General features: G+C 46.0%; 1 protein-coding gene across 1 annotated transcript in view; it reads right to left on the bottom strand.

Moving 5' to 3' along the window:
• Positions 1–13472, bottom strand: part of LOC115523499 (SH3 domain-binding glutamic acid-rich protein) — a 60228-nt gene extending 46756 nt beyond the window's left edge. Inside the window, exons 1-2 of the mRNA XM_030329595.1 lie at positions 13310–13472; positions 4240–4425 (exon numbers count right to left, since the gene is read on the bottom strand). Of these exons, the coding sequence (XP_030185455.1) occupies positions 4240–4425; positions 13310–13354 (231 nt within the window). The 5' untranslated portion in view covers positions 13355–13472. The remainder of the gene's footprint in view (positions 1–4239; positions 4426–13309) is intronic.
• Positions 13473–18024: the final 4552 nt, after the last annotated feature.

Below are 18024 nucleotides of genomic sequence, written 5' to 3'. Positions count from 1 at the left end.
TATCCTGTATCATAGATATTACAGGTATCTATAAAATATATATGTCATGTATATTATAAATATACACAGAAAATCTCTGGAAGGTCAAACTAGAAATTGCCAACATTGGTTTGCCAGAACAGGTCCCTCTATGTCATTTGCAGGACCCCATGCAAAAATGAAACCCGGGTCCCTTGTTCAAAACCCGTTGTGTCGGGGTGCCTGGGTGGCTCAGTCAGTTAAGTGTCCGACTTCAGCTCAGATCATGATCTCACAGTCTGTGGGTTTGAGCCCCGTGTCAGGCTCTGTGCTGACAGCTCAGAGCCTGGAGCCTGCTTCAGATTCTGTGTCTCCCTCTCTCTGCCCCTCCCCTGCTCATGCTCTGTCTCTCTCTGTCTCAAAAATAAATAAAAACATTAAAAAAAAAAAAAAAGAAAAAAAAAACGTTGTGGATTTCAAGACAGCGACAGCAGAGGGTGCCTGGGTGGCTCACTTGGTTAAGTGTCCAAGTCATGATCTCAGGGTTCAAGTTCCAGGCCAGCATCAGGCTCTGCACTCACTTCATGGGGCCTGCTTGGGATTCTCTGTCTCTCTCTTTCTGCCCCTCTTCCGCTTGTGCATGTGCTTTCTCTCTCTCTCTTTCAAAAATAAATAAACATTTAAAAAAAATTCAAGACAGCAATAGCAGAGTGTTGAACCAAGCAGAGAGCTCTCTTAAGTGTGGGGCCTGGGTGACTTCCCAGATCACAAGTCCGTGAAGCCAGCCACCTCGGGGAAGGAACTAGAATCACAGGGGTCTGACATGGGAGGCAGAATAATTTTTACCAGAGGCAACTTTTGAACCATTTAAATTTTTTTTTAACGTTTATTTATTTTTGAGACAGAGAGAGAGAGAGCATGAACAGGGGAGGGTCAGAGAAAGAGGGAGACACAGAATTCGAAACAGGCTCCAGGCTCTGAGCTGTCAGCACAGAGCCCGATGCGGGGCTCGAACCCACGGACCGCGAGATCATGACCTGAGCCGAAGTCGGACGCTTAACCCACTGAGCCACCCAGGCGCCCCTGAACCATTTAAAGTTTTCAGTGTGCACATGTATTGATTTTTCAATTATTAAGAAAAGTTATAAAAAATAAAATTAAAATTGCCCACCACCACTATTCCTTTCCTCATCCAGTAAGAGCCCCAAGTCTTATGGGACACCTGGGTGGCTCAGTTGGCTAAGCGTCCGACTCTTGGTTTCAGCTCAGGTCACGATCTCATGGTTTGTGAGTTCGAACCCCAAGCCGGGCTCTGTGCTGGCGGCATGGAGCCTGCTTGGGATTGTCTCTTTCCCTCTCTCTCTCTGCTCCTCCCCTCTGCTTGCTCACACACACACACACACTCTCTCTCTTTCTCAAAATAAATAAATAAACATTTTTTTAAAAAAACAAAGAGCCCCAAGCCTTAGAAATATGGGTGAGGATGCAGGGATGTCAGGATGTGGGGAGGGCAGGGGAAGGCAAGAGTGAGAGGTGGAGGGGAGGACCCTTCCTCACATAGGAATTCCATTCTACATCCTGGGAAGCCCCAGCTTAAACCCACAGGAGGCTTGGGCTGGACTATACGTTCTCTTAAACAAGAGCTTGCCACGTTCAGACTGTTTGAAAACACCCCCCCACCCACAGGACTGAGCTAAGCCTCTGAACAATGCTAACACAGCCATGTAAATCCATACAGCCCTGTGCTGTTCCCCACAAATCCCCGTCCACCCAGAACCTGAGAAAGTGACCTTATTCGGAAATAGGATATTTACAGATGTGATTAGTTACAAGAGGCTATACTGGAGTGGGGTGAGCCCTATTCCAATGACTGTTGTCCTTAAAGAAGCCAAGTGAAGACAGAGACCAGGAGAACACAAGGAGAGATGGAGACAGAGATCGGAAAGAGATATCTTCGAGCTGGGGAACACCAAGGGTTGCTGGCAAGCACCAGAAGCTAGGAGAGAGGCATGGAACAGATCCTCCCTCGTAGCCTCCAGAAGAAACCAATGCTACTGACGCCTTGCCTTCAGACCTCTGACCTCCAGAACTGTGCGAGAGTACATTTCTGTTATTTTAAAGCACTGAATTAGTCAGCTTGGATTGCATAACAAAATGCCACAGACTGAGGGGCTTAAATGACAGAAATGTGTCATCTCACAGCTCTGGGGGCTGGACTCCCAAGACCAGAGTGCCAGGATGGCTGGGTTCTGGCTTGCAGACAGCTGCCTCTGGCCATGTGCTCACATGGGGGAGAGAGAGGGATCTCTCTCTCTCTCTCTCTCTTCCTCTTCCTCCAAGGACATTAATCACGTCACAAAGCACCCCCTCCCTGCATGACCTCATCTCAGCTGATACTTCCCAAAGGCCTCATCTCCAAATACCCTCACCATGGAGGTTAGAGCTTCAACCTATGAATTTGGGGAGGGCACAGACAGCTCACAACAGCCACCATGTTTGTGGTGTTTTGTTACATCAACCTTATGAAACGAATACAAACCTCCAATAACCAAACAAGTCGGTGCTTCACGTCGGAGGCTGGCCCCCAAAGCTTTTCTGTAAATGGGCAGATACTAAATACTTCTGGCTTTGTGAGTCATATGGTCTCTGTGGCAACTACTCAGCTCTCCCATTATGCAAAATCAGCCACAGGTGATGGGTCATTGAACTAGTGTGGACGTGTTCCAATAACACTGTATTTACTAAAACAGGCAGCCACAGGCCTTGGCCTTCAGGCTTTAATTGGACCATGCCAGCTTTAGATGAGACACAGAATCAAGAGGAGCTAATCTAAAGAATCAGCCATTTTGCGTGCAAGGAAAGAGGTGAGTCAAGATTCCTACAGGTGGCTCCAGCCTTCAGGAACAACACAACACTGACCAGCTCCCTCCACCCTCTGGAGCCCTGATGGAGGCATCTGAAAAATGACCTAGAAGGCTCAGATGACCCCTAGCCAGCTTCCAGTGCTCGTGTTCTAAAGCCCTTTGAGTTTTTAAACGTTTCTTTTCAACAATTTGATTTACAAAGCAGAACTGTAAACTCTGAGGAAAAAGTGATTTTCTGGGGAAGTGAACTATTAAATGTATAAAATAAAATTGCTGTTGTAATTAAAGTGTTCAGGACAGTTTTTAAACAATCTAGATACATTTAAACAAATTTAAGGTATCTGTATGAAGACCCAACTTCTGAAAATCATTTTTTTTTTTTAGAGAACGCAAGCAGGGAAAGGGCAGAGGGAGAAGGAGAGAGAGAATCCCAAGAAGGCTCCACACTCAGTGCTGAGCCTGACACGGGGCTCAATCTAACCACCATGAGATCAGGATGAGCCCAAATCAAGAGTCGGATGCTTAACCGACTGAGCCACCCAGGTGACCCTGCAAATCATTTTTATAAAAGTGAAAGAAAGCCGGGGCGCCTGGGTGGCTCAGTCGGTTAAGCATCCCACTTCGGCTCAGGTCATGATCTCGCGGTTCATGGGTTCCAGCCCCACATGGGCTCTGTGCTGACAGCTTAGAGCCTGGAGTCTGCTTTGGATTCTGTGTCTCCCTTTCTCTCTGCCCTTCTTCTGTTCGCACTCTGTCTCTCTTTCTCTCTCTCTCTCTCTCAAAAATAAACATTAAAAAAATGTTTTTTTGTAAAGTGAAAGCCTACCTGTGTCTGCCTGGGTTCATGGATGGGTACCTTGCAAGACTGGTCAGAATTCCTTTCCAACAGGGGCACCTAGGTGGCTCAGTCGGTTTAGTGTCTGACTCTTGATTTCAGCTCAGGTTATGATCCCAGTGTTGTGAGATCAAGCCCCCAGTCACACCCTACACTGAGCGTGGAGCCTGCTTGGGATTCTCTCTCTCCCTCTCTGCCCCTCCTTCCCTCCCCTGCTCATGCACACACATGCTCTCTCTCTCTAAAATACAGAAAATGTTTTAATAAAAAATATGTTAAAAAAAAGAATCCCTTTCCAACAAAATGCACACTTTATTTGAACAAGTGAGCTAATTCTTCACAGCAAAATAAGGAACCCAAAATAATCCCAGGAACTTCCAAATCATCATTTTATTGTTTCTCTCCTTTTGTAAATCTCATGCACTGACTACTCACAATGGATCCACCGTCCGGGTACTGGGAGAAATAGATCGTGTCCTGAAACTGTCAACAAGTTCAAATTCTGCCTCCAAATTCATCTGCTTTAAACCATTTCTGGTAAACACTCACACAAGAGAACTTCCCAAGAAATCAAACACTCACCCCACAATACTGCTCTTCATTGAAGATCTGGGGAGGCAAAGGGATCCCGTTTTGAGGTTTCTTCTCTCCAGGAACATTCTCCCTCATCCACTTCCTGTTGTCTTCGTCTCCAGCAATGTCCAATTCCTTAAAGTCGATCTTATTAGCTTCCAAAAAGCCCACTACTTCTTGCTGCTTCTTCCTAATCTGAGTCAAGAGTAGAGAAAGATTACGACTCGACTGGCTTTATTTTGTAATGTCTTGCTTAGATTTACAGAAATCCTTTCTCCAAGTATACCATGCAACACAAATAATCTCGCTATTATTGAAACAAGGTAGACAATGAAATCACACCTCTTCATTATAAAGGATCAACAGAGTGATTATTTAAGTTCTAAAATTGTAATCTCACCAATGTTTCAATCATGGTATAATCAACCTAATAAGAATAGAGATGCCCTCATCCTAGGTTTTATTTGAGGTCTTTGACGTACTTTTAATTCTCTGCTAAGCTTTCACGCCAAAAAAAAATAAATAAGAATTGGTTATGAAGAAAACGGGGGGGAGGGGAGAAGAGAAGGAAGAGACAAAAGAGAATTCGCTATGAAACATAAATACCAAGCACACCCAACTAAAAAGCACTTCCCTCACAGTTATGAAAACGGGCACGTGAGTCACATTGAACAAAAGTGGCTTTCGAAACAGGACAGGAGATTGGAAAGCCCACGTGGAGAGGACTGAAAGGGGAAAGAACAGAGGAAAAGACAGAAAAAGCCAGTGGCTGTGTCTCCCAGCTCGCAAAGCGCAACACAGGCAAAGAACCCTGGTCTCTCTCGGCTTTCTCCTCTCCGCTCACATGGGGAGAGGGCGCCAGCCTCGCCTGAGATACAGCTCTTGGCGCCCTTCTCCCTACCCAGAGCTCTCGTCTCCCAGCCGCCATTTCTCAGGACGCTGGGCCTCTCCACAACTCAGACCTCCATCCCCAGAGACAACTACAGCCACTCTCTCTCTTCAAAGCATTCACTCCCCAAATGCATGACGCCCCTTTCCTGCACAGACCCCGTGGCCTCCCCTTAAGAGCCTCTGAGAAAGAGGTCCAGAGTGGTCAACCGAACCATCAACCAACACTGATTTATCCACTCTCCTCGGCACAAGACATCGCACCGAGTTCTTCGCGTGAACAGATCCGTACGCTGCTTATCTGGGTGGAAAAAAAAAATGCAAATAACAACCCATTTGTACATCCTAGACAGCGAACACGCTGTCGATGATCAGCAAAATAAAACAAAATAAGTCATTTCTTAAAAATATGAGTAAAATTTTAAATGTTTTCTTTGACACAAAAATACCTAGTATCTTATTATTTTGTTAGTAGGCTCCACCCTGGGCATGGAGCCCCAGGTGGGGCTTGAACTCACAACCCTGAGCTCAAATCAAGAGTCAGACACTTAACCAAATGAGCCACCCAGGTGCCCCTAATATCTCAATTTTTTAAGTTCTCTGCATAGAATGTTGTCTCATATCAAAACAAGTCATGAAAAATATTTTATTTAAAAAAAAAGAGATGCCTCGGTGGCTCAGCTGGTTGAGCATCGGACTCTTGATTTTGGCTCAGGTCATGATCCCAGGGTCATGGGAGCGAGTCCTTCGTCGGGCTCAGCACTGAGCATGGAGTCTGCTTAAGATTCTGTCTCCTTCCCGGGGCACCTGGGTGGCTCAGTCGGTTAAGCGTCTAACTTCAGTTCAGGTCGTGATCTTGTGGTTCATGAGTTCGAGCCCCGTGTCGGGCTCTGTGCTGACAGCTCAGAGCCTGGAGTCTGTTTCAGATTCTGTCTCCGTCTCTCTCTGGCCCTCCCCTGCTTGCACTCTGTGTGTCTCACTCTCAAAAATAAATAAACATAAAAAAAAAAAGATTCTCTCTCTCTCTCTCCTTCTGCCCTTCTCCCTTGCTCATGGTCTCTCTCTAAAATATATACACATATTTTATATGTATATATGTACATATTTTATAGGCTCCCCCTTGTTATTCTTGTGTAACTCATTTATCAGTAAAGATACTAGAATTTGAAAATCCCCAAAAAATGATATAAAAGGCCCATGCCCATCCCTCTTTGGGTCAAACCTAATTCCTTCCAGAGACGTGTATATAAAAAATTATTATTATTATTATTACTATTATTATTATTATTATTGTTATTTTAAGTAGGCTCCATGCCCAGTATGAAGCCCAACATGGGACTTGAACTCATGACCTTGAGATCAAGACCTGAGCTGAGATCAAGAGTCAGAGGCTTAACCACCTGACCCACCCAGGCGCCCTCCCAAAAATTATTTTGTTCATTTTTCCCAAAATAAATGAATCTTTCAATGACTTGTGTGTAGAGTGTTTCTTTCTTAATATAAGGAAAAAGAAGGCACGTATGGATGCTTAAGCCTGGGAAGCAAATCACCACCCAAATGAAATTCTGTATCATATCATTTTGGTGGTGCTCTGATTGCATATTAATCAAAAATATAACATAAATGAATATAATTTGTAAATTCCTTACAAGTAAATATAAATTATACATAAGATTGTATATATGTTATGTGCATACCCATATATATAAGTGGTCATCACACATTTACTTTTTCATTAACATTTGTTCTACCAACATAACAAAGATAATGGGTCTAAAAGCATGAGATCACTAAATTGAAGGCTGCGGTTAGCTACAATACAACACTTAATCAGAAAGACTCAGTTTGGGGCAAGCATGGACCAAAATAAAAAATAAAAATCATACAGAAAGGTGTGGGGTGATGGAATTTCCCTCAGGCTCCCGGCACACACATGCTGGTACATTCCTGAGTGTCACATCTATCGGAAGCAAAGGAAAGGCTCGGATTTCTACACCCACGTGTCCTCCCCCAAGGCTGGGCCCTTGGACCTTCTGTTCCTCCGCACAGAAACTGTGCTCCCAACGCCACAGCCTCACAGCTGAATCTCTGAATATGACAAAAATCCCATCAGACCTGATGACAGGTTGTTGGACTAAATTACTATGTTAATTAATCATGTTTCCTATACATACTTTCCAACCTGTCCGTAATTATCCGTGCCACTCTATAAATTGCTTATTCCTTAAGCTATTTCCAGAGATAACTCTGTGGCTTGAAGAGAGGAGACGTCTTCATTTTAGGCAGGTTTGCTTGTAATTAAATAGTCAGAAGGCAACATCCTTCATTCTGTCCAAAGCCCCGTCTTCCTTCCTTCTCAGATACCCTCCCGGGAGCCCGGACCAGCCTGGCCGAGGTCCACGGCCACCTCGCCAACATTATTTCCATCTCTATTAATCATGCGTCAGGACTTGAGGTGAAATACAAGAAGGATTTCATCTTACTCCCTGATTTCTGAATAGATGAAAAGCCCCTTCCCCAAGGGTGCCTTGGGGACCCTTGCCCAAGTCCTGACTTGTGTTTCTTCTGTGAGAAGGTCAAAGAGGGCGAGAGAACCAGGGAGGGGAAGACCCGTTATTTCTTGCCAAACAACTGCATGTACAGGAACTTAACGGACTGTTGGGTGCATGATACTGTCTTAAGTGCTATCTCCCAGCCCCTCGCCCCCCCAAAACAGAGAGGAAAAAAAATCTGCACCCTGAGTGGGGGCCCTCTCCCCCACAGTCCTCCCTCCCGGTGGATATCTATTCAAGGAGCCCCACCGGACCCTCACAGGCAAAAAGTGCTCACTCTTCTTTACACGGCCTCCCGAGCTGACCCCCGAGAGCCATCAGCTCCCAGGAGGCACCTCCCTTTATGGTTCCCGGGGGAAGGTGCGGGCACGGCACCCAGTGGTTCCCACCACAGACACCCTCCCCTCCCCACCTCCTGCCCCTTCTCTTCCCTCCATGGCACCCTGGCCAGCGCCGGCCCCGCAGGCTGCAGCCTCTTTCTAGTAGCCCCTCTGGAGGACCTGGGGGTCCCGGGGGTCTGGGTCATTTGGAGCCTTTGGGACTTCAGCCGAGGCTCAGAGATCTCTGCTTTCCCATCCTGTTACATTCACTCATAAGAAAGTGTTGTTTTCGGGGCACCTGGGGGGCTCAGTGGATTAAGCATCCGACTTCGGCTCAGGTCATGATCTCACAGTTTGTGAGTTCAAGCCCCGCATCGGGCTCTGTGCTGACAGCTCAGAGTCTGGAACCTGCCTTGGATTCTGTGTCTCCCTCTCTCTCTGCTCCTCCCCTGCTCACACTCTGTCTCTCTCTCTCTGTCTCAAAAATAAACTTTTTTTTTAAATCTTAAAAAAAGAGAGGAGGGGAGAGAGAGAGAGAGAGAAAGTGTTGTTTTCCTGAAGTCACCAACCACTGTTGGTTACTGTAATGTGTCAGAGGGATCACTGAGCCACTTGCTTGGCACCTCCCTTTTATTGTCTTGTACAGTTAGGAGCTTTTCCAACTGAGGCCATTGCACTTAGCGAAAAGCACACTGCATTTGGGGGAGGCGACCTTCATTTCCCTCCTGGCTCAGAAGGCTGCTGTCAGCCTCCTGAGGGGATCCACTCTAAGGCTGCAAGATGTTTAAGCGCCACCCCAGCCCCACCCCAGGCTCTGGTGAGAACCAGGGAACCCGGTGTGTGGACGAGCATTTTGCACAAGGTGAGAGCCTGCGTGGTTAGGCACCCGGCACGTCGTTACCTCACTGACTCATCCCGATGACCAGGCCAGGCTAAGTACTCTGATCACCTTTTTTTTTTAAATTTTTTAAAGTTTATTTATTTATTGAGAGACAGAAAGAGCAAGCAGGGGAGGGGCAGAGAGAGAAAGAGAGAGAGAGAGAAAGAGAGAGAGAATTCCAAGCAGGCTCTACACTGTCAGCACAGAGCCAGATATGGGGCTCAAACTCACAAACCGTGAGATCATAACCTGAGCCGAAACCTAGAGTAAGATGCTTAACTGACTAAGCCACCCAGGCACCGCCCCCCCCCATCACCATTTTAAAATTACAAAGCTGAATTACCGGTGAATTACCAATGAATTAAGGAGTTTTCCAAGATTTACACCCAGATCCATCTCATCCAAGAGCCAAGATTTTTCCCCATCATATTTACACTCAGTCAAGACTGGACAAAGGATCGAGAAAGCCAGGAGCCACCATTACAGTCTGTCCTTAAAGATCAAGGTTCCAGGGCCACCTGGGTGGCTCAGTCGGTTGAGCATCCTACTTTGGCTCAGGTCATGATCTCACAGTTCACGAGTTCGAGCCCCACTTCAGGCTCTGTGCTGACAGCTCACCCTGGAGCCTGCTTCAGATTCTGTGTCTCCGTCTCTCTCTGCCCCTCCCCTGCATGTGCTCTCTCTCTCTCTCTCAAAAATAAATAAGAACATTTTTAAAAATTAAAAACGGGCCACCTGGGTGGCTCAGTCGGTTGAGCGTCCGACTTTGGCTCAGGTCATGATATCATGGTTCATGAGTTCGAGTCCTAGGTCAGGCTCTGTGCTGTCAGCTCCCAGTTTGGAGCCTGCTTCAGATTCTGTGTCCATCTCTCTACCCCTCACCTGCTCATGCCCTGTCTCTCTCTCTCTCTCAAATATAAATATACATTAAAAAAAATTAACGAAAAAAAATTTTTTTAAAGATCAAGTTTCCAGGGGCTGTGCAGCTTGCAAACAGTGAGAACCGTCTTCTCTCCCCTTGTCCCCTCAGCCCACTGTGGCAATGGCCTTCAGGAAGACACAGATCTGCTCCTGCTACCAGGGTCTCTTCACCCACATTCCTCTGTAAAGCAGAAAAATATGTGACAGTGCTTTGTGATCAACTGTTCAGAGATGTGACACACAGCTGCATATGCATAAGCCCTCATAAAGAGATTGCAATTTGTTTTTTACTTTTTCTTTTTTTTTAATTTTTTGTAACATTATTTTTTTTTAATTTTTTTAATGTTTATTCATTTTAGAGACAGAGAGAGACAGAGCATGAATGGGGGAAGGTCAGAGAGAGAGGGAGACACAGAATGTGAAGCAGGCTCCAGGCTCTGAGCTGTCAGCACAGAGCCCGATGCGGGGCTCGAACTCACGGACCGCGAGATCATGACCTGAGCCGAAGTGGGTCACCCAACCGACTGAGCCACCCAGGCGCCCCTAACATTTTTAAAATTTATTTTTGAGAGACACATAGAGAGTGAACAGGGAAGGGGCAGACAGAGAGGGAGACACAGAATCCCAAGCAGGCTCCAGGCTCTGAGCTGTCAGCACAGAGCCCGATGTGGGGCCTGAACTCACAAACCATGAGATCATGACCTGAGCCGAAGTCTGACGCTTAACCGACTGAGCCATCCAGGCGCCCTGTTACTTTTTCTAAAAAAAAAAATTTTTTAATGTTTATTTATTTTTGAGAGACAGAAAGGGAGACAAAGAATCCGAAGCAGGCTCCAGGCTCTGAGCTGTCAGTGCAGAGCCGGACGTGGGGCTCAAACTCACGAACCTCAAGATCATGCCCTGAGCCGAAGTCAGATGCTTAACCAACTGAGCCACCCAGGTGCCCCTGTTTTTTCCTTTTTCATTAATTATGTTCATCCAACAGAAATTACATGCCCTCATCAACAAAGTTGCAGGCAAGAACCCATTTTTAAAAGTAAAGAGTGTAGAAATAAGTAGTAAAGGTTTCGCAGAACGACCACCACATACACAGCATCGGTGCTGGCAGTCGCTCTGGGGTTCCCCTGCCAAGAAGCTTCTGGATAAAATCCCCCCCCCCCCAGGAAAAATCAGTAGCACTGATACCATGGGAATAATCCGTTCTCATCCTTCAGGATCAGACAAAAATCTTTCCACTTAAGTGTCTTGGGACAATTCTTCTGAAACATCATCATCACAGACTCACATGTACTAATATTAACTAATAATTACAGCAACTACAATATTGATTAATATTGACTAACATTAGCCAACGATTATAATATGTAATATATATGATATAATAGTTATAATTATATTAAGTAGCCATATATAATAATTATAAAGTTAACTAATAATTGTAGTATGTATTAAGCACTGACTGAGCATTTGACACCACACAGGGCACTCCATGCCTTCTTTCCTAAATCCTCAAGAGGACGCCAATGAGATGATTACTATTCTTATCCTCATTTTACAGATAAGGAAATTGAGGCTTAGCAAGGTGAGATAACTTTCCCAAGGTCAAACACTTCCAAGCGGCAACAAAACATTTGCTTAGGGAACCAGCATTAACGTGGCTTTTCCGAGACCCTGGAATGAACGGTGCCCCTCCAGATCCTCAGAGGCTAACTCAGTCATGTGCCCAAACTTCAAGACTGTAAGACATCAAATAACCCTAAGACGTCCACGAGTTTGTTCGCTGTCTCTGGAAGGTTGCACAGGGCACAGAACATGAGGATATTGGCAGGGCAGGGGTAAAAGTTGCCCGCAATGAGTGTCAACAGCATATTGAGAGCCCACTAAAGCTGTTTCCTTCATTAAAAATCACGTTTTGTCTAGTAATCCAAAACTGTGCTCTTTGTGGACCAACTCAAAGTTTCTGAGGTCGTCAACGGCCACAAAAGACTTTGCAGTTTTACAACTGGAATGTTCCCTCCTCTGTTTCTGTTAAAAGATGTTTTGCAGAGATACTAAGCAGTTGCTGATGCGCTGTGCCCAGAGGGACACACAGGCTCATCGCTCTTGTTTTCTTCTCGCCCTCTAGAAACTGCGCGAACTTTCAGGGCTGTGGGTGGGGGCGTTGAAGAGCCAGCATTGGGGCTGTTCCCGGCCAGTGGCTGGCCTAGGGTATCATCCTGGCTGAGTGAAATCCAAGCAGCAAGATGGCCCAGGAACTAGATATAAAAGGAAACTGCCCCCTTGCTGGTGTCTAACCCTCAGCTTCCTCCCCGTAGCCCCCTAAATGCTCAAATGCTCATGGAACTTTCACTCTCAAGACTGATAGACACCTCAGGTTCAAGCCTAAAAGCAAAGCGTGAATCACTGCCAAGGACAAATGGCTCCCCGTGTTACCCCTGTAACTTCAGGCAGGTCTCTCCTGCACAGAATGAAGGCTGGAACTGGAGGGGTGACTCTAAGCCTGGTCCCAGGGAAATCAGACAGTGTTAGGGGGGTCAGCTCTTCGTACCTATTTTTGGTCTGTTTGAATTCCTAGAGCATTTAAAACTGTCGCCTTAGAGATATTTGCTCTTGTCACTGTGACATCATTTTCCTCAAATAATACTATTACACATGCTAACTTTACACTTTCGGTTTGGTCACATCGCACGCGCAGGTACAGATGACCCTTGAACAACACAAGTTTAAACCGCACCAGTCCACCTATAGGTGGATTCTTTTTCTTATAAATACAGAAAGCCCTATAAATATATTTTCTCTTCCTTATGATTTTCTTAATAACTTTTTCTTTTCTTTAGCTTCCTTATTGTAAGGATACAGTATATATTACATATAACATACAAAACCATGTGTTAACCGACTGTTTATGTTATCAGTAAGCCTTGTGGTCCACAGGAGGCCATTAGGTAAAGTTTTGGGGAGTCAAAAGTTATACAGGGATTTTCCACTGCGCGGGTGTCCGTGCCCCTAACCCCTGCATTGTTCAAGGGTCAACTGTAATTACACCCAGGAGTCATTTTAGGAATGGGGTTCAGCACACCCTCCAAATGGGGTTCAGCACACCCACCAAATATCATTTGTCTGCAACTTTAGTCTTAAGTCTTACAGAATGATTGGCAGAAATACTCCACCAATAAATAAATAAATAAATAGCCCCTGATTCTATAATCTATGCGACACAACACGACACAAATCACATGTTAAAAATTCTAGCATCAAACACGCCCCCTTCCTGGAATCCCCTTTCACACCCAGCTCGCCTGGATCACTCATTTTACACATTCCTCCAACACGGTTAAAACGAACGCAGAAAGCAAAGGCACGCGGGCTTACTGCAGGGCCACGGCTTACTCACACGCTCCTCCAAAAAGAAACTTAAGGCCAACGCTGGGCCGGACCCGCTGCTTCTACTCCCCAGTCTGAGCTCCTCGGAAAATACGATAAGGAAGAAAGCCCCACGAGTTCCATCAGACACCTACCGCTATGGACCCAGAAGATGTGGCAACAAACACTTTGATAACCATTTTGACAGTCGGAAAGAGGGCTCCCCCCAACACACACCCCCGGGAGGGGACGCGGCGCTAGCCCGGCCGAGCAGGCAGCAGGTGCCAGGTGCGAGCTGGCGGCCGCCCAGCGCGGTCTGAGCCCCTGCGCCTCCCGCCGCAACTTAAGCTCTGCGCCTGCCCGGCGCGGCGCCGGCGGCGTGGGCTTCCCCGCCATTGGCCCGGGAGCGGTGGGCCTCTGCCAGGCAAATACGTGATTGGTCGATAAAAGCAGCCACTGACTTTGAACGCCCGACAACAGCCCCTAAAAGGCAAGGCTGCGCCGCGCACCAATCAGACGGCGGCGCGCAGACAGAGGCCGGCCGGCGGGCGGGAGGGCGGAGGGAGGTGGGCGCGGGTGGCGGCGCGGGGCGCTGGAAAAGCCCAGAAGACGCCAGCTCCGTCCCCGCGGACGCCGTGTTCGCGAGGCTTTTGGCAAACGAACAGCGAGGGGCCTTGAAATAAAACTGAGGCTTCCCGACTTTCGAGTTTCCCGGCCGATTAAAACACTTCGGCCAACTCTCCAATAGATTCCTTTATGCGTGGCCCGTTGACAGTTTTCTCCCTTTACCACCTGTTCCTCCTAAAGAACAGAGGCTGACAGGCCGCAGACGGGTAAGGTTTCACTGATATCCCAGACGAGGCAGGGCGACGGAGGCGGGCTGTCAGTACGGATGAGTTCAGCAAGCAAATTGTCTGAACTATTGCAGAGGCGTTGGGAGGAAATAAATGTTTGTCGCAGTCTCTGTCCATCTGATTTATGCAGACCATTTGAATGGTGTTAAAAGTTAGAGGACTTAAAAATCTAGTAAAAAGCCCAAATGCTACTCCCCAATGTTTATCATGCGTTTCAAAATCAAGATCAAGGACATAGGAGACAAAAAGCATCAGTCTTATTTACTCCTTTTAGATAACGGAGTCTCTTTCCTTTCTCATTCTTCCCCCCCCCCCCCTTAAATCCCTGCTACCCCTGGAGGAAGTGTTACTGGCATACTGGAGCAGGGAGGGATCTGTGGGCCTTCTCTACCCGCCCCCTTTTCCAGAGTCCCGACCCCCTTGGATAGGTGCCTTTGATGAAAAAGGTCGCCGCATCCCTGTAATGGAGATCAAACTCATTTACATCAGAATGAATGATTTAAACCACTACCTTTTAACTCAGAGCCTCACTTCTCAAAGTTTACTTCCCAAATTAGCCCCTTGGTAAAGATGCTTACTGGTTCCCCAAATTTAAGTCATTAGCATTGTAAATTTTATTTTTCAATTTTTAAGTTTATTTATTTTGAGAGAGAGTTGTGGGGGTGGGGGGAACAGAGAGAGAGGGAGAGAGAGAATTCCAAGCAGATTCTGCACTATCAGCACAGAGCCTGATGCTGGGCTCAAACTCACAAACCATGAGATCATGACTTGAGCCAAACAGTTGGAAGCTCAACGGCCTGAGCCACCAGGCGCCCCTGTAAATTTTATTTTAAAGGCCACCTAAGATTATAAATAATTTTTGCTCTTCTTTTCTGTATTTTCAAAATTACAAAGGATTTACAATTTTTGTCATCAAAGTATTCTTTCAACACTTTAGTCTCAACATCTACCACATGAGCATGCTACTTTTTTTCTAAATACAGGAGATTAATAAGCTATACATATTTCTCAATGTTTCTGTAAATTAGTAACATAAACTACAGCTGGACTCTCAGGTGCCGTACAGAATATACATCTGCTGATCATATAGGGCAACACTGCCTCTGACAATGACATTCCCCCTCCATCCATGTGCCCTAGGGAGAAATAAATACCCTACCTGAAATAAGAGCTAACAGTTTTTAGGTGTTTGCCTCGTGCCACATCTGTGCTAAGCGTTTTGCATAGACCACTTCCTTAATCTGCACAACACTAGCACTGGATTCTACTACTTTCCCTCCTCAAGGATGAAGACCGAGGGGCGCCTGGGTGGTTCAGTCAGCATCCGACTTCAGCTCAGGTCATGATCTTGTGGTTCATGGGTTCGAGCCCCGCGTCGGGCTCTGTGCTGACAGCTCAGAACCTGGAGCCTGCTTCGGATTCTGTGTCTCCCTCTCTCTCTGCCCCTCCCCAGCTCGCTCGCTTGCTCTCTCTCTGTCTCAAAAATAAATAAACAGTAAAAAATTTTCTTAAGAAAAGGATGAAGACTGAGAACTGGGGATGATAGAACAGGAAATGGTACGTCCAAGACGCAAACCCAACCCATCTGTCTCTGCACCACATCAGAGAAACTCCTGATACACTACCCTCAAACTCCTAGTGCCCGCTCCTTGCACTATGAATTATCCTTTTAATAATGAATTGATAGGGGTGCCTGGGTGGCTCGGTCAGTTAAGCGTCCAACTTCAGCTAAGGTCACAATCTCACAGTTCGTAGGTTTGAGCCCCACTGTCAGAGCAGAGCCAGATGCAAGCCTCCAACTCATGAACTGTGAGATATGCCCTGTGCTGACATCACCCAACTGAGCCACCCAGGCACAACCCCCGCAAGTGATAAAGTTCAACAAGGGGTGCCTGGGTGGCTCAGTTGGTTAAGTGTCCAGCTGTTGATTTCAGGTCAGGTCATGATCTCACAGTTCATGGGACCAAGCCCCGAGTCTGGCTCTGTGCTGACAGCACATATCCTGCTTGGGATTCTCTCTCCCTCTCTCTCTGCTCCTCCCTACTCAAGTGCCACTTGTACTCTCTGTCTCTCTCTCTCTAAAAAATAAATAAAAACATTAAAAATATTTTTAATAAAAAAAAAATAAAGCTCAACAAATCTCTGATTTAGAAAATCCACTTCAGCAATAAGCTGTATGCTCCAGTGAAGAGGTAGAAGGCTAATCATTTCATATCCCAAGTCCTTGATACTAAGTGAAAGGACAGCAATTATAGATGTGACCTCATTTTTTAAAAGAATGTTCTTCAGCTTCATTGAGGTGTAATTGACAGATAAAATTGTAAGATATGTAAAGTGTACAATGTACACATACATAATGAAAGACTGATTTCATCTAATTTTTTTTAATGTTTATATATTTTTGACAGAGAGAGAAAGAGTGTGAGCTGGAAAAGGGCAGAAAGAGAGGGAGACACAGAATCTGAAGCAGGCTCCAGGCTCTGAGCTGTCAGTACAGAGCTCAATGCGGAGCTTGAACTCATGAACTGTGAGATCATGACCTGAGCTGAAGTCGAATGCTTAGCCGACTGAGCCACCCAGGTGCCCCTGTAAAGGCATATTTGATGTAGAATGACAGCGGTGACTACCAGAGTAACCGCTCAGAAGTGAGTTGAATAGTGTCCCCCCAAAATTCACATTCACCCTAAACTTCAGAATGTGACCTTATTTGGAAAGAGGATCTTAGCAGATGAAGTTGGTTGAGGAGCTTGAGATGAAATCATCCCCGATTTAGGGTGAGCCCTAACCCCAGTAACTGATGTCCCTACAAAAAGAGGAGGGACACGCCGAGAGAAAAAAAAAAAAAAAAACACCTTGTAAAAGCAAGGGTAGATATCGGAGTAGTACTGTTACAAGCCAAGGAACACCAGGAGCCAAAAGAGGCAAGGAAGGATTCTCCCCAAGAGCTTTCAGAGAGAGCATGGCTCTGCCGGCACTTTGATTTCAGACTTCCCGCCTGTACAACTGTGGTTGTTTTAAGCCACCGGGTCTTTGGTGATGTGTTACAGCAGACTTAGTAAACTAATACAGAGAAGTAAGGGCGTATGTCAATATGTATCGGAATTACTAAAAGGCATTTCTTCAGCTTGGCACTGCCCCGGGGTCTCTCCCCTTCCATAACACAGGTGGACACAGATGTAAAGGCAGAAACAAAGGCTATAGACTGAGACCAGCTAGCAAAGAAAAGGAGAGACCCTTCAGATGGGAAAGGAAGTTCTGAGGAACCTCCATCTTTCAGGTTCCTCCAGTCCTGAGTACCGGCATTGGGAGGGTCATGTAATAATAAACTGCCGATTTTTTTACTGTCGAGGCAGCACCAGCAGCCATAAAGCAGGCATCTTTCCATGAATGTCAAGTCTAGGGTGACACTTGTCTGATGCGGATCCTCCTGGAGGTGCTTGCTGCCTGACTCAGCGCCAACAAAAACTGCCACCACGCACCTTATAGGAATAACTCGCCACCGAAGGTTGTAGAAACACAGTCCACCAACATTAAGAGTGGGCACTCTAACAGCACAAGAAGGAAGGGATGGTGACGTGAAGGGGAAGCCTTGCCCCCCACCCACCCCTAAAACACTAGATGTAAACAGTGTCAGTGTAGAAATGCCCTCTGCCCCTATTACTTAAAATCCAAATGCAAAAACCATAAAGGGAAGATGTGATAAAGCTGACTCTACACAAATATCAAAATACATTGCAAACAAAATTTAAATGCAAGTGACAAACTGGAGGAAATATTTATAACATATACCACAGACCAAGTTTTCGCATGCCAGACCTGAGCTTCACAGAACATCAAAAGTTCTACAAAGATGAACACAAGTGAAAAATGGGCAAAGGGCAGGAAAAGGCAAATCACAAAGTAAGTACAAATGGTTACTAAAAATATGAAAAAAAAAAGTGTCCTTCCTAGCAATCAAAGATGTGAATAAAATCAAAATAAAGTGTCAACTTAAAATGGGCAAACGTTTTTTAAAG

This window comes from Lynx canadensis, chromosome C2 (assembly GCF_007474595.2).
Source record: "Lynx canadensis isolate LIC74 chromosome C2, mLynCan4.pri.v2, whole genome shotgun sequence".
In the NCBI taxonomy this organism is placed as follows: Eukaryota; Metazoa; Chordata; class Mammalia; order Carnivora; family Felidae; genus Lynx; species Lynx canadensis.
The sequence above is the reverse complement of the archived record's forward strand: the minus strand, read 5'-3'. Positions and strand labels throughout refer to the sequence as shown.